This window comes from Phalangium opilio, unplaced genomic scaffold, assembly GCF_054372755.1.
Source record: "Phalangium opilio isolate 3A_F unplaced genomic scaffold, DU_Popi_V2 ptg000113l_1, whole genome shotgun sequence".
NCBI classification, from domain to species: domain Eukaryota; kingdom Metazoa; phylum Arthropoda; class Arachnida; order Opiliones; family Phalangiidae; genus Phalangium; species Phalangium opilio.
In genome coordinates this window covers 6,994,438-7,011,227 of record NW_028324209.1, presented here as the reverse complement: position 1 = coordinate 7,011,227, position 16,790 = coordinate 6,994,438, and the positions used below count along the sequence as shown (strand labels likewise).

Here is a 16,790-nt window from a genome sequence, read left to right as displayed (position 1 = left end):
TAAAGTTCGGAAGCCAAATGCGAGCTAGACCTTGAAACAAGCTAAAAGACAAACAGATAGTCTTAAAATTTAAAGCCCGAAGGCGAGAAGCGCGTAAGTAACGCTCGGACTCGAGGTACACCCAGGGCTACGCTAGTCTTCCATAAAGGCGTGACGATTGTTCTACACGTAGTTTAGTCCTCGCTCAATTTCAGTCCAGTCTTTAATTCTCTTAGATGAGATAGAGAAAGCGGCCTGGGAATCTATGGAGAGTCGGTAGGGGGTCCTCGTCAATTAAGCAAAGTGCCCACTCGGTGAAATTCCTATAGTTGACTCTTTGGATTGGAAAGACGCTCCCGGGTCTATATCGTAAGTAGGGCGCTACGTCCACCTTCGCAATCCGAATTTCAGAAACAAAAGAAAACGTTTTAAAAGGTCCCTACGAAAATTCCTTCTAACAAGTTAGGTCGGGCGGCCTATTTCAAATTGAGCTTTCCTTTGGTATATACGAAACAACTGGGCAGTTTCAGTTAAAGTTTAGGAATAGCTTTGAAATATGCTAAACTTAATTCAATCCTATTTCACCGTACGTCCAATGTAAATTATTTGTTTCCTGCCGGTTTAATGTTTTGAATTTCTAAGCCTTAACCATTGACATGCATATTTCACAAACTTTTAATACCTAAACTCGTCTTCGGTACATTTTAGGATTTCAGACAAATTTATGAAACAAATAATTCGTGACATATTTATCTCCAATGGTTAATTCTAGATTATTTAGTATTGTTGACTACGCGGGTATTCATATTGTACCCAAAAACTAAAATAATTGAATATTTTAGTATCTCCTCGTATTTACATATGGTTTTAATTAAAAATCATAATTAGCATTTGACAATTTTTAATTAGGGAAATTATTAAAGATAAAATACCCTATGCTTTATCTTAATTTGCGTGTTGAATTATGATGACTCGCGTATACACCATCTTACAACGCACCTCTGATGGGACCACCACAACCGCAAATTGCACGTTTCCTTTTTCTAGGCAATAGGTTGAGGAAAAAAGCGCATTAAGACGTGCGTTAACTCTCTGTTTTGGAAAATCCACTGGGAACTTCGAGATAGGTTGCTTATTTGGCCTAGTTAATTGATTTATACGCTTCGGAGCGTAGGTTCCAATACAGAGCTTGCAGGCGACGAGTAATTAGAAGAACCCCCCATTCGTGATTTCTTTAACAAATCAAGGTAAGGAAACACAAACTCGCCAGAACCCAGACGTATATAAAAGGTAAAGGCGTATGAAAGGGGGTTAAATTTTAAGTAATGATTCTTAATCTCTCAGGCGATCAAGAATGAAATAAGTTAAAGTCTTCGATTTACTCATTTGAAGGAGACTGTTGCCCCGTGCTTGACAATTATCGTCCGTCGAATTAATGATGCACCGGATAATTTAGGATGATTAACTGACAAGTTGGACAAGCTACACTTATCAATACTCTCCAACAGAAAGATGCCATAGTACTACGAGTCCCCGAGGTACGTCAGACAATTCTAAAATCTTCCATCACGTAAACCTATCTGAAGGTATTCGTGGCGCCACTCTAATTTCAACCTATCAAAAAAGGCCCAACTTTCTTTCGTGGTTCAACCCATAAAAAACGACCGCTAGACGCTTCTCGACTTGGAAAGTACCGTCTCGTATTCGTCTTCGAGCCCAAAGACAAATTAATCGGAAATTAGAATCCAGTTTCGATCGCTGCGCCCCCTCTGAGTAACATATTTAAGCAAAGGTAATCTGATTCCCAGTTTGGCTTACTACCAAGCACGGGGACAAAAAAAATGGAGGAGGAATGCTATACGGCGAATAAGAAATGTCAAACGTCTATTCCCCTAAACCCGAGAAGAAAGAAGAGACGTCTCGCGGTAAAAGATGAACATGCGCTCGGTGTTCTTTATTCTCTTTTGAAATATTAGTCCATTAATATGTCTTGTTTGTCAATAGAGTGCGACCAAGAATGGACGAACCATAGATTTAAAAATACCTCCAAAGAAAAGAGAAGGCTCTAATAAATCTCGATAAATAAAGAAGTAAACTACGCCGAAGTAGATAAATAGCATAAGAAATTTAAGGTGAACGTTGCAATCTAAACAGACTACGATAGGGATAGTAGATTGAATTTCGAATACCATCACAAGGTTTTGATAGTGTTAAATACTTAAGAAGTTAAAATGTTAAAATTAAGTCCAAACTGTCAGTTTTCTTATTTAAAAACCGAAAATATTTCAAAAATGAGAAATAAATAAGGCACACAACCCCCTGTTTGACTGGGTGAATATCGGAGACGTGGTAAGACCCAAGAACTCACAGATTGAATTATATATACTTGGTAATTTACTCCAAACAGTGTTAGGTAGTTACTTTCATTATAATTCATAATAATATACTCAAAAACGTGTCAAATGATGGCAGATTGAAAATGGCGCGAAATAAAAATCAATACGAATCACGTGGGGTGGCTAGCGCGAGCTGGAGTAAGGTTTGAGAGAAAGAGAGAGAGAGGGGAAAAAAATTCAAACAAAAGATACAAGGAGACATCCATTTTTACCATGAAATTTTACCAGAGAAAATCCTTTTACTCATGAATATAATAGATAAACAGATTTGCTAGAGGTACAAATCAGCTTCAGTAAAAATCTTCACATAGAAAAGTATAGTTCGAATGTGACCATTCCTCTAACACTGTATATTAACTGAAAGTGTTGAAATGCTTGAATTGAATTCCGTAATTTTCTATCAGTTTTTTTATAACTTTTTTAAACCTACTTCTTCTTCAAGGGATTTTAAAGAGGAATAACCTTGTTCCTTCCGCCGCGATTCTCATGTAAATTTATGCTAATTTCATTTTTTTAGGGGTGGAAAGAAATATTTTACTAGGTCGTTTTTTTTCGAGTTAAGGAATCCTTGTCGATAATGATTTACTATCTTCATGTCACGGTGTTAAACCACGCCTTTTTATCGCTAACTTCCCCAATGAACATTTCTCATTGAATTTGTGTTTATATTTTTGATTGCTTTGATTTAAATTTTCGAATTATTTCTTGTAATATTAGTCTGAAATATTAAATGCTTTGATTTAAATTTTCGATTTTTATTTTTTAATGTTCTGAAGAATTAAAAAAAGTGTTTTTCAAGTATAATGGGGAAGCCTACTTTTAGGGGCAAACGGCCCCATGCTTTTTCAATAGGCGCCTGTAGAAATGTTTATCACGCAATACACCAAAGTTCAGGGAAAAGCTGTCAATCAGGGTATGAAATACATTTCTTGAAAAAATCAAATATAATATACAGAATTACTTAACTTTTGTTCGTTTTTTATAATAAAATCCACGCATTAATTTTACATACGCTGTTGTATCTGTGCAATAAGCATAAGTACAGAGTCCTTACACTCAAATTTGAATCGCACGAGTTTCGTCAAAACTAAATTTCTCACATTTTATATTTTGTCACGCATAAGTCAAAGATAATAGCAAGCGGAACATATTGAGACTCTAAAGACTTGGACAATTCTTAAAATAGGTTTAATACGAGGGTCGAATCGCCGTCAAAAAGTCATCTGTACATTTGGCACCGTCTCGAATTTTAAGAAGACAAAGACGGAATAGGGTTCCGCCTCCTATAGAGCTGGAACAAGGTTTTTTTTAAACATCACGAGAAACCTCGAATTTCCAAAAAAAAAGAAAGAGGGAATATAATGGGTATCGGCTAACGGTAATGACGGTCTGTCGTGTCCAGTCACGATTCTTCATGAAAGACAACCGGTTTCATCCCTCCCTCGTGTGTCCGTCAAGCTACACCAATGCAATCCCATTTTCAAACATGGTGTACCTAACCGAAGCAGTTCGTAGCGTAAATATTGAAAAGCCCATCTATTTTTAAAGGCAATCATCAGATCTTTCGTCTCGCGCGCAAAACTCCCGTCTTTAAATATTTCCATTTCTTGTCTAACCTTCTGTAAAATCGCGTGAAATCAATATTACAGACTGAGGAAATTGCAGTTGGAATTGCATCCCCGTTATCACATTGGCTATTTCTAGAGTCCCAGTGCATGAGGAAACTCTAAAGTAAATAGTTGCCAAGCGAGATAAGTTGGTTTTAAATTTTCTCTCTCCAAGTCACCGCGACCGTGGCTGGCATGCACGTCCCTGGCATATCGGAGGTGATACGATTCAAATATTTATTCTTCCAATTCAAGACGATAACCTTCAAGAGACGAGGAAATAAGAAATAGAAATTTATTCATTTCGTTCATGGAACGAGTATTGAAAGCCAAAATGTTATCGATTATAAGATGGTTGAGCTCCTGAAATTTCCTCCAACGTCATTAGCTTTGAGGGATGTGATATAACAAAGTCATAAACATAAATTACAACAAGAGCAAGTGCGCAGCTTCTATATCGAAATCGCAGACATGACTGTAAGATCTAAGAAAAACCAGACGAGGCTGGGGTTCCAACAGCCTGTAATGAATCGTTCCGATGCGCGATGTCTGCGGACGATGTCCAGCCTCTTCCATTCTCATTTCTAAATTCCTCCATGCAGTGGGGAGCGACCGAGAGTCATAACTACGATACCTCCTCCCCTTCCGTGTTTCGAAGATATCGTTTCCTGGAGGAAAGAGAGCGTAAACTCGAGGTAGTGGTCTGTTTTTGAAAACCCCCGCAGAGCCCCCACCGCGTGACCGTGCCCCTGCACCTAAGGACGTCGATTGGTGCCCTCCAACGGACCTTTTATCTTTCCACTGGACTGAAAAGAGTGTTGTCATTGAAATTAAGGAAGATGCGTCACTAATATATGATGCTGGTTTCCCGTCCCTTAAGCCTTAAAGTCCATGTCTCAACGTAGGGAGAGAAATAGAGAAAGGGTTCCTTTACATAGAATCGGAATGCGATAAACGCTGATAAATGGAATTTCTAAATCCATAAACTTAAAACGGAACCGACATTTTGGAGCTCCCGCATTGGCTCGCTCGCTTAGCCATGGATATGCCACCGCTAGATTTCACTTTAGCTTTGAATGTCTTCTTAGAAAAGATTAGTAGAAAATCTGTTTAAAAAGATTCCTCGCCATTGGCCGAGCGCCCGAGCGAGCTTGATTTGAAAAGAGGCCTTTGCCATCTTCAACCCTCTCTAGATTTCTAAGGTTTAGAGTTCATACGTCAATATTTGAAAAGAGAACGAAACGAGATGCGAGAAAATGGATTATAAAATGAATTTCTTTTTTTTTCTTTGCAAGTTCAATGACTGCGGCATTGGAATATTATATGCCTTACACGAATTGACCCGTGTCTACGCGGCGATATTCGATTAAAGGATAGTGGCTTCTACACAGCGGCAAACAATGTGACAAACTGTAAACACACAAATAGGATACTTATAATACCCTAATTACGAAGCTCGTTTATAACAAACGGGGTAATTGTCTTTTGCTCGTTTTCCCGGCATCAGACGAGAAGCGCGCTCGGTTCAAGTCCTATGGCTGATGTTGTTCCTATCACGTTCCTCGCGCCTCTCAAAAGACAAAAGAGTTCCGATACCCCTTCCTCAACCCTGCAACGGAAGCTCCTAAGGAAGAACTCTGCAGAGAGAGAGAGAGTGAGGGGAAACGCGTTTCTTTCCTTTGCCATACTCTTTATAACCTGACACTTTTTTGAGGTCTTCCCTTTTTATGGAATAATAGACGGGAAGCTCTTCTCTCGGAAGTTAATTAGGGTCAAAGTTAACCTTGTGTATGTTCGCCTCCTCCGACGTTTTTTTTTCCTTCGCCTTGTTTTCGGTCCATTCCGCTTTGTCATTCCGTTCACGCGGTGTCAAAGGAACAGAGTTTCGAAGCTACACTACTTACATTATTCTGTCGATATGGTCAACAGTTTGTAATACCTAGACAGGATGATAGAGGAAAATGACATTTTCTTCAAGTGGCTATGTTATTAAAGGCCCATTTTGTAAATATAAACGATAAAAGTCATGACAGAGTTTATCGCGTTAAGGATAAATCAGTACTGTTTCTTTTTGAAAATTTCCAACCACGGAATATCTCAATAAACCTCTTATCAGCACTGAAACCAATTAGCCTATAATACAGAGAGAAAAAATTCCAACGACTATATATGCCTAAAGAGAAGGAAAAGGATTTTAAAGAGGCAGAAAAAATATGGCACGGGCTGTATGGCCCCAAACGGCGTACCACGAGAGCGATGGTCCGTGAAATCACGCGCACGTTTAGGAAGAGCAAGGGCTAAGGAGGATATTAGGCACGTGACGGATAGTGGCGTAGATGTAATGAGACGAAAGAAAAAGAAGAAGCGCCCCCGTTCGTAAGAAAGAGGACGAATAAAGCTAAAACAATCTGAACACACGAACGATTAACTTATGTCAGGTTCATCCTAGACTGTAATTCAATAACATAGTAACCTGAAGTATGAAAATTGATAAGTGCTGAAACACATACAGCTAATAGAAGGACCAAGATATTTTTAGATTTACCATATTGCTTTAAGGACATAATGCAACGTTCTTTTCTTAACCAGTTGTGAAACTTACTAAGATTATGCTACTTATAGTACGACCGTCGTAATGGAGTCCCGGGCTGGTAAAACGTCTTCGTTTTTAGTTTTCTTACAATTATTCAAAGGCTTTCGTGACTAGGCCCGAATTAGGTCTTGTCGAACGCTTCGGCGCATCTAATTACTATCAATTCTCCGCCCGTCGACGCGCGTACACGCCGGCGATCGAGTTTCCATTGGCTAGATTCGACACAACCTTAACCACTTTCCCGAGTGACTTTGCTCTCTATTCCCAGTAATTGGTCTGTCACGGTTAATAAAACTTGGAAATTAAGGAAGAGTCCTGTCATTGTAAATTGTAAAGGGGACGAATACGCGTAGTTTAAAGTCGTTATTGACATAAATTAACAGTTACGTATGCCTGAATTCAAATTAGTGTAACACAATTAGACCAAAATAGGTCAAATTTGAGAATATATGGTTCGGAACGGTTCCGATTATGAACTTCTAAGAAGTTCGTGGACATAGTGAATGTTTTCTTCTTACCCAATAACACTGTTAGTCTGGCTAACGCTCGTACAGGTTCCCCGACTCCATTTTCGGCGACGCATTCGTAAGTGGCGTTGTCCCTTCCTGCTCGCACCGGTTCGATCCTGAGGACGGATCCGTTGGGCATATCCTGGACAGTGTAGCGTTGAGTAGTCACTCTCTTGCCGTTTTTGCGCCATTCCAGTTGAGGCTTGGGATTTCCCACCGCCGTGCAAACGAAACTCGCAACTCCCGAGTTAAGAACAACCAAGTCGTGTGGAGCGTTTTCGATTCGAGGGGGATCTAAATTAGAGAAAAAGCGAAATTTGCAATATTTAGAAACAATTCAAATCAGATGGAGAAAATTTCGATTTAAAATATAAAACTCTACGACTATACTCCATAGTAAACGTCGTATATCAGAATAAAAGAAATTTATTTTTTTTAGATCTATTACTCAGTTCAAATGGACATAAATTTGGCAATGGGGAAACTTCACAGACGATATTAAAGTATAAATTAACAATTGATGTTTTTACAACATAATTCCCGTTGCATTAACCAACCCAAACGACCCATTTTTCCCGCTGCAATTAACTTTTTCCGTTATCAGCAGCGACGTACTGTTTTGCTGAAGTCCTATGCGCGACTTTGCTTGCCCAAAAAGTGTTGTCCAATTTATGACTATCCCGGTGTATGTTTGTTTGTTTATTCCTGGATCTTTTAAAGCACCTCTTATTTATAGTTTTATTGCGTGAAGATCCTCATTCCCAACACTTTCCTTAGCGAATTCTTGAAAATAATCGCTTGGTTAAGTAACCACCGAGCTAGATACTTAACACTTATAAAAGAGAAGGCATTCCACAGAATCTTTAAGAGAACGAGCGCTTAAGTAGGTTATAGTCGTAGTAGAACCAAGAAGAAAAAAAAAGAACTCTTATTCTAGAAACAACTAAAGGCTAATAAGACGGGCGCTAATAGCAACATCGCGGCCCTTTAAAGTCTTTCCTTTGTAGATAGGCCGTTATACAGTCGATTAATAAAACCCTGTTCCCTTACTTTAGACGTTTATTTCCTTTCCCAACGTCGTTCACTATTTCTTAGCAGACAGCTTCTTCCCAAGACATTGACAAGCGAATGATTATCGACAATTTTGAAAAAGTAACCAATGACCTTATTTTAAAGGGATACCCTCGAGCTAGAATTATTCTTTTTTAATTTAAAGAGCCGCATGTTTCTATCTACAATAATAATGGACACTGCAAGTTAGTTTTTCCCGCGAAGCACTGGGAGTACCCCTATTCGAGGCCTAGTACCACCTGACGGATACGTCCAATAGGGGTACTTCCCAGTGCTTCGTAGAAAAGCCTAAGGTGCAGTGTCCATTACGCGCCACTACGAAATCTTCTTTATTATTGCAGATTGAAACATGGTTCCAATTGATATATTCATTATTTTATACACTATTTCGATTAAAATAGAAATAATTCAATAGTTGGACAAGTTATTTTCGCTCGAAAAGTTTAAAAATGGTTGACTCTACCAAACGTATCATGTAAAAATAAACATTTACGTATTCAGTAAACGCTTAAAATTTATCATTATCACTAGCTCAGCAATAAGAAAAGTGTGATATACAAAACAAAATGTTGGGCGGCGTACTCTATGGCAGTACAGTTTCTCATAACACCCATCTTATACTTCCGGCGTATAATTTCCGGAAAGTAACGAATCCGCTAAATAAACTTAAGGCCAAGGGGGAAGCTCCCTTCTACGGCATAACGGATGACGAAAACGGGCCCAGTGTACTGTACAAAAGCTTAAAAGCAAAACTTTGCCGCTGTGAAGCGCTTCAAAATACGCTTGCTTGTATGGAAAACAGGGAGGCTTAGAGCTGCTGTACATAAACAATTTAGCAATTACCAGGACGAAGACTGGTACACCAACGGAGTTTTCAAGACAGTACCATAAAGGTTTTTCTTTCGTAAGTATCCTACAGTTCTGATTAGTTTGTCTATGATCCGGATAAGAGAAGACAACCCAAAAAGGAGGATATTTATCTACACATATTGACAGCCCCATTCTTCTAGTTCACGTACTAGTACTCAAGAAGTTAGGGTTAATACTCCAAAACACAAAACTACTGTAACGTGGTGGAAAGTTTTGTATTGAAATAACAGTTGGAAACGGAAATATTCGTCTTTGTTGCGTATTATTGTTGTTATATTTGTTTTGGTACTAGCGCTCGTCTTAGCCTCTATCATATAGTGTGTTGTTTCTTGTTTGTACATTGTATTATTCCGCGAGCAATGATTTCCGTAGGTTCAAAATATTGTGTTAATATTCGGAAGTATAGGCTTTATACTTTTCGTGCAAATTGAATTTGTGTCAAAAGTTATGATATGATCGAAAACCTTTTAGAGCTAAAAGATGGATGTTATTTGTATATTTATCATCCCTACCAACACCTAGCTTTATGATATAAGTTCAATAGACTGTCGCAAAATAGGAAATTGTAATGCCATAGGACTATAGCGTGAATTATTTTCGGAATTTTAAAATTTATTTTATAACCAAAAACTGAAGATTAGTAGTTTTCACGTGAGGCCACAGAGTGTCTCACGCGTTTTGGTTACAGCTAACAATAGATGACGTTAGACAATATTATATGTCATTTCAGACATTGAAACACCCCTCGGGACCTAGACAATACATTGTGTGAAGAGAAATGTAACTAAAAAGTCAAACACTACGATCAGTTTAGTGAGTTTAGGGAATTGGAAAGCAAACTCCGAAAAAACGAAGCTTTTATGGCGAAGTCACGCAAAATCTAGATAAGTTCAGTGAGGGATGGATTAACACACCGTACAAACGATTGTGACCTTTGGAAGTAAGTATAACCTCTACGCAACAGGAGCCATAGAAAATTTTATTTTCAAAATATGTCATGATCCCCAAAGAATCTTTTCCTTAAATATTGATGTGGGAATTTATTTATTTTAAAAAAGGTAGGTGGAAAGAATAACATTTAACCTTTACTTAAAAACCACTTAAAGTCATAACCCAACTAAGAGCTCCACCCCTACACTCGTGTACCAAATTTTGATATATCTTATTCACTCTTTTACATCTAGTGAAATAATCATTCATTAATTCCCCCCGACCCGATTCATTTAAATTAATTAAGTTCAAGTTAAAGCTAAATTGGGAACGGTAATCATTGCTCATCTAGATAATGCTACGGCCCAAAAGTTAATTAGGGCCACCCCTTAAACTTACTCGTCAAATACTTGACGTATTCTCTTTGAGTTTGAGAAAATTCGGCGGCAACAGAATTCGTCTTAAGTACAAGTTCTAAAAATTGAATATTCTATTTTTAACCAAGGGGTGGATGATGTCTCCCAGTTTTAAAAATATTCCTAAATAGTGGTTTACGAAGTTACGCAGTCAGCTATATACATTCTCATCGATTTGATGCGAATTATTTCAGTTGTCTACGTATAACTATAGTTTATTCCACTATCTGCAGTTTTCAACTCGATTTTCGAGAGTTCATTTCCTTTTTTATGCGTGTATAACCATGAGATATGTGTATATTATTTAATGGCAATATTGAAAAGTTAACATTATCGCAGAGTAAATAGTATGAATTTTTCACTTATTTACAGAGGCAATATTAGCTGAGTTATTACCAAACACATTATGTGGAATTTCACTTATAGTGTAATTATGAATTTTCTGTTTCTGAACGGGAATATTTTCCGAAATTGATCAATTTTGAAACACCAGATAAGATAGATAGAAATAATTCTAGTTTTATTCAAGTTGTACAGGGTGCATTCTTGATTGAACAACTTTCGGAAATGTCTAAGATACGACAAGGGACAAAGTTCGATACATTTTTAACGATGTTGGTATGCAACTGTTCAAGAATGAGATTTCACCATAAACAAACCTTCGTAAGTCCTATTTCTGATACCATGACTCTAGTTTAATTCCCTGTATAGTTAGGTACGTGTAAACGATATATAGAAAGCGGCTTCATGAATCTTCCACCTCGATTATTTCGCATTTAGGAAGCCGGGCCTTATTGAAACAGATAAAGTTAATCTCCAGCGATTCAAACGCGAAAGGGGTGAGGGCGTTGGACAGAGTTACGCTGCCGGGGCCAAGGGGGCGGTGCCCTGCCTATCCGATACGAAACTGCAATTCGGAAAGCCGCCCGTAATACGCGTCTCGGCTAGATAAGGTATAACTAGGGGCTAGCGGTGCTTTGGCAAATTAGAGAAACGAATTATCAAGTCATCTCTCTCTATCCGGATTCTATTCGCTCGGCTTCGCCTATCGTACCATCAGAAGTCCATCAACCAGAAAGTATCAAACTGTAAAAATAGGTCTGATAGTGATGCAGAAAAACTAACCACTCTAACACAGGGTGGTTCTCTTTTCATTGCAAGTATCCAAGGCGATAGAAACTGGTCAGTACTGAGGCGTTTAAGAATACCCCTTCTAAATTATATTATTAGACTAGGAAATGGGTCAAAGTAGACTCGGTAAAGGTCAAAATGTACGGACGGTCAAGTTTCCAAACTGACCGCTTTTTTAAAGTTGGCAGAAATCAAACCAAAAATCATGAAGGCAATCAATTAACAAACGACAGCGGTTGAAACGTACGGACGATATTATTTTACATTTTTGGAAAGCATTTTACAGGATAGCAGCGAACTAGATACCCACTTAATGTCCCAAGGAGCAAAACTGCGCTTCATCTTCCTAGATAGAGTGGTTTGGGCTGAGCGTTGATGACGAGTCTTTTACTTTCACGGATATATAGATTATTTCAGGGTTAATATACTTCTAGCATCGGTTATTGTCCATTCATATACTTTCACAAATGACCCTAGTCTTTTGAGCGAGGCCTAATGTCTCGCGAATTACGGGGCAACTTTTCCTACGTGCACTTTATGAATATAAATTTCTGTCTTCGAACACTGTTAAATGGAGTGGACTGAAATAAGCGATTCGCGTAGGAGGCATACGCGTCAAACTTGTCAATTCAAAGGGAACCCCGATGAAATATCGTGAATAATGTAACTTCTATGGAGATTGGAGTATTGAAATTAGAGCTATACGCGCCATCATTCCTAATTAAGATTTAACTTACGATCCTTTGATCTACAAATTAAATTAAGTCTGCTTCCATATTTAGGTATAGCCATATTGCACGAATATAAGGTTATCGTCACACACAGTTTTTCATGTTTTAACCCTCTCCCTTGATCCCCAAAGTCAAACTATACGACTCGAATTCACCCCTTTAATATTACAAAATTAGTTTAATCATTTATGAAAGTAAAACAATTTTTTAATCAATTATGAAAGTAAAACAATTTTTTAATCAATTATGAAAGTAAAACAATTTATTAATCAATTATGAAAGTAAAACAATTTTTTAATCAATTATGAAAGTAAAACAAATGAAATTTGAAATCTGCGCGGCTTAAAGTTAAATCTGCAACTCAAGTGATAACCGCACGAATCTCTAAGACTTTAAGTTTGTTATTGACCTTTAATTCGTTTTATTGCGGTAAAATATAGACTCTTTGTTTAGAATGTGAAGCAATAAACGACGTCACAAAAACAACAAAGAAACAAACTCCCCATTTAAGTTAAACTATTGATAAGAGTGAATTTTCAATTTGGGTTTGCCGCTTTGATTAGTATTAGTGTAAATAAGAGAACATTAAGGATTCATGTTGAGTACGGTCGATGTTTAATCTAACCGAATAAGGATTATCAGGATTTCTCTCTCTCTCTCTCTCTCTCTCTCTCTCTCTCTCTCTCTCTCTCTCTCTCTCTCTTCTCCGATGTTTACGTCGTATCAAGTTAGTTAGGGCGCTGCTAACAACCTTTATCTGAGGAGATAACGATCGAGTTAATTAATATTCTAACATCGTACACACCGAAGGTGTTTCGATACAATGAAAAAAAACTAGATCGAGTCAAGGAACTATAATCAATAATAAAATGATCGGAAATTTATGTTTTCTTACAATCGCTTCTGTTAGAAAAGAGGTTGGTTGGTGGTTTTCTTTGTTTGCCTTTGGTAGAATTTGGATCGTAGTGTAAGAAAAGGGGCGGAAACCTTTCCAAGTCGATAAACGCGTTCGCTATGGAAAACATTGAAAATGAAGAGGAAAACAGTTTTAGCGAAAGGTGACAATAGAAAAACCTCATCAAATATATCGAGCTCCTGCACGGGTTGACGAGCTTCCAGAATAAATATGATTATTTCCACGAAAACCCTGGCTGACAATGTTTGTATTTCTGTTTCAACATTTCAGGGCGTCCACCTTTTTACGGGTGAAAGGTAGATTAGTTGAGCAACACGGGACAACTAAGGGCAGAGAGGTACACCACGTTTAGGTTCGTAACGCATCAATCAAACCACGTAGAATCAGCGGGTCAGCTTCGGATGCCATTTATTTTGTCACGACAAAATGAAATTAAAAATAAACACCTTTTTCCCATTCGAGTGTTATCGAAGAAAACGCCTCGCACGCTGTTTGTACGAATATACAGCGGCTCGAATAAAAAGGATAATCGATAGACGAGTTAAAAGCTTTTCGACAGTCCAATAATAAAAGAAAATAAAAGTTTTCTTTATGGGTGGTGGTGTGAATTGCGAAAGAGAATTGCATCACGCGCGTGACAGTAACGTACATAACACCAAACAATGAATTGTATCTCTTTAATAAGTATATTGGAAATAGTGTGACTTTAATAATGATAAACCCCCTTTTCTATAACACAATGTGAAGCTGATGAAAATGTAAAAATTGTTTTGGTAACTAAAATAGCAGTTTAACCATAAGTTTATGAGTTCGTAATGCTAGAGACTTACTGAGAGCTAGTTCGAGAACGACGCGAGAACCGATTGCACTTGGTTTTGCAGTTCATATTCTTATTTAGTCTGTACCAAGCCTTTGACAGCGCCTCACTAGGCGTCGCTTGACGTTTCACCTAAATCACTTCATGACAAGCTCTCAGTGACCAGTGACAAACTTATGGAACATATCTTATGAACTTATAGTTTAACCTATTTTCTAACCATCCGAATAACGTCTAACTTTCATAACACTGGTATCAGCAAATACAGATTACCAATTGGGTTTGAAAAAAAAAGAATATCTTAATTGGATACGGACTAGAAACCTTGGTACACAGAAACGGTAAGAGTATCCACATCGTCTTAATACCCAAGTCCAATAAAAAATAAGCAAACCGAAGCTCGCAATCGTTTCTCGTTCCATAAGAAAAGGATTAAGAGGTTTCTTTTTCACTTATTTTGGCCCAAAACTCGGGAAATCAGGGGTAGAATCCTCAAACCGCATCGTGTTAGCTTCGGTAACCGATATACGGTCGTTCTCTTAAACCAATAAAGCTAAACCAGTTTTCGAACCTTTTGGGACTCCATATAGGATGCGCCAAGAAAAAAAAGATACACATACCCGGGTGGAGAGCTAGGTAAGGGTTCGATTCTCTCACTGCGGGTTCCCCCCCCCCTTCAGGGCCTAATTTCTCCCATTAACCGACTTCCGTCCTGGAAGAGGAGAGAGATAGATAGTGCGGAAGATGGAGGGGATGATGGGGAAGCGCAAGAGCAAGAGAAGGATGCTTATTGTCTCGATCGTGGCAAGGAAAACCGCAACCTCGCGTCTTTAATCGATAGTTCGTTCGAGCAGAAAAGATTTAAAAGGGTTTGCCCCCCTTTTTCCCTAACCAAAGCCAACCTTCTTGTACGATAGTTTTAGCTTATGACGATGGCTTCGTAGAATACTTTCGCCTTTAACGAAAAGGCACCGTTTTACTTGAGGAAACTGTTAACGGGCAGTATATGATACAGTTGCAGTGTTATCAGTACTTTATCATTAAATATCAACTCCACTTGATTATAATCAGAAAATTGCAGTCGGGGAAAATGCCACAATTTCATGTAGAGCATTATCATTTAAACTGGAGAGAATCTCCTGATAACAACCGGTAAAGCCTGTCCTTTATACGGTATCTATCGTTCAAAACTGAGCTACTGTCATCATGGAAACTCTCTCAGTCCATGATATTCCGTGTTACATATTGACTATCCATATTTACTACAATGTTTAAGTCAGTGATGACCAAGACGCGGCCCCACAAGCCTAATATCTCATTAATTGTTTTGCAGCCGGCTATTATATTTCAGAATTTTCGAATGCTGTTAGTTCCATAAAAAAATAAATTTCGTTCGTCACCCGAAATTTTCAAATATGACGAAGATATTCACCATTCCTGCAGGTTTAAGGCAATATGGCGGTTAAATGAACAATGCATCGCTTTTTGTATTAAGTACGCCTAACATGGGGTTGCGATACATGTAAAGGGCGTTAGCCTTTTAGCGCTTGCATGACCTCATCCGGTGAATACCCCATCCCTACGTTAGGCGGGGGATTGGAAGGAATTACCCTGATAAGCTCCCTATCCTATCGAACAGTATCATAGTCGAAAAGGGCTCGCAGAAGAGATTCAACAACGCGATCCATGATCTCTCTTGGCACAAAAAATATATGTAAAAGAATTACAAAACACAGTCCTCGTACCCCTGTCTGCAGAATTATCCATATAAACTTTACTAAACATGGATTCATTCACTTTAAAGCTTTAAAATATAATTTTCTTGACAACTCTTTACAGCCAAGTTCAATCTTGACATTTAATAAAAACATAATTCGTGTCAATGCGATTTGCCATTTCTTCATAACAAAATCGAAGATACTAGCATACGTAATTGGTCGGGAAATTTCCAATCAGAAAAACAATCTAAGCTGAACGATTTCGAAAATATAATGATCAAATCATGTTATGTAACCTGGCTTCCAAATGAAGATAACGAACAAAAGATATTTTTAATGAAATCAGTCACAGATTGAATCAGTGAACATTTTTATCATGGCTAAACTATACCATGAGGAACAGATATTTTCTGAAAAAATACCATGGAGTTCTGTCAGGAAGAGCTAGGTTATTTCGATCCCAAGGAACGAGGTTTATTTCTATAGAGATAAAGCAAAAGCAATAAACATCGATGTGTTGGGCCGAGGTCGAATTCTCAAGCTATCTTCCTCGGTAAACTCGACCCATGATGACCCTATTGTGTCCGAGAAGGGCTAACCCGACTATGCCTCGAACGAGAAGTCAGAAAAAGAGAGCCGTTAGCCTGATGGAAATAGGACAAAGAGTGGGTGAAGAGATGTCAGAAATGGTCAGCAAGGATAACGCCTTTTTGAAGGGACAACATTCTCAACGTAGCTGTACGTTTCCACACTTCTTACAAGCTAATGTACCTAAAGTGATAATGTACTATTTAAACTTTGTATAAATGCCAGTAGCTCTGATCTTTATTGCAGATGAAGCTCAAACACTATAAGGCCTCAAAAACTATGACAGTCACGTAATTCTCATGGTCAAATTTAATACATTCGTGGTACAAACACACAAGAGGCAGCTAGGCCTTTGTAGAAAACCCCGAAAGCACAGTCCCGACTTAATTTTGAAACGTATTGACGAGTTCGCGGAGTCGAATAGAGAAACCCAATGAATGCCTCTTTCCAAACCTTCTAGCTCCTTTTTTTATTCGAATTTCCGATGCAATCTTTTTCAAAAGGCGATGGTCAGAAGT

At 38.2% G+C, this 16,790-nt stretch overlaps 1 protein-coding gene across 7 annotated transcripts in view; it reads right to left on the bottom strand.

The window, feature by feature from the left end:
* The window catches only part of LOC149623626 (tyrosine-protein phosphatase Lar-like), a 199,741-nt gene that overhangs the window by 17,545 nt on the left and 165,406 nt on the right, over positions 1-16,790 (bottom strand). For 6 of the 7 annotated variants that reach the window (XM_089852750.1, XM_089852754.1, XM_089852753.1 and 3 more), the window contains 2 exons: positions 10,355-10,429; positions 7,094-7,378 (listed from right to left, as the gene is read on the bottom strand). In XM_089852750.1, coding sequence (XP_089708876.1) covers positions 7,094-7,378; positions 10,355-10,429 — 360 coding nt within the window. The remainder of the gene's footprint in view (positions 1-7,093; positions 7,379-10,354; positions 10,430-16,790) is intronic. The other variant, XM_089852755.1, reaches the window with a different exon arrangement.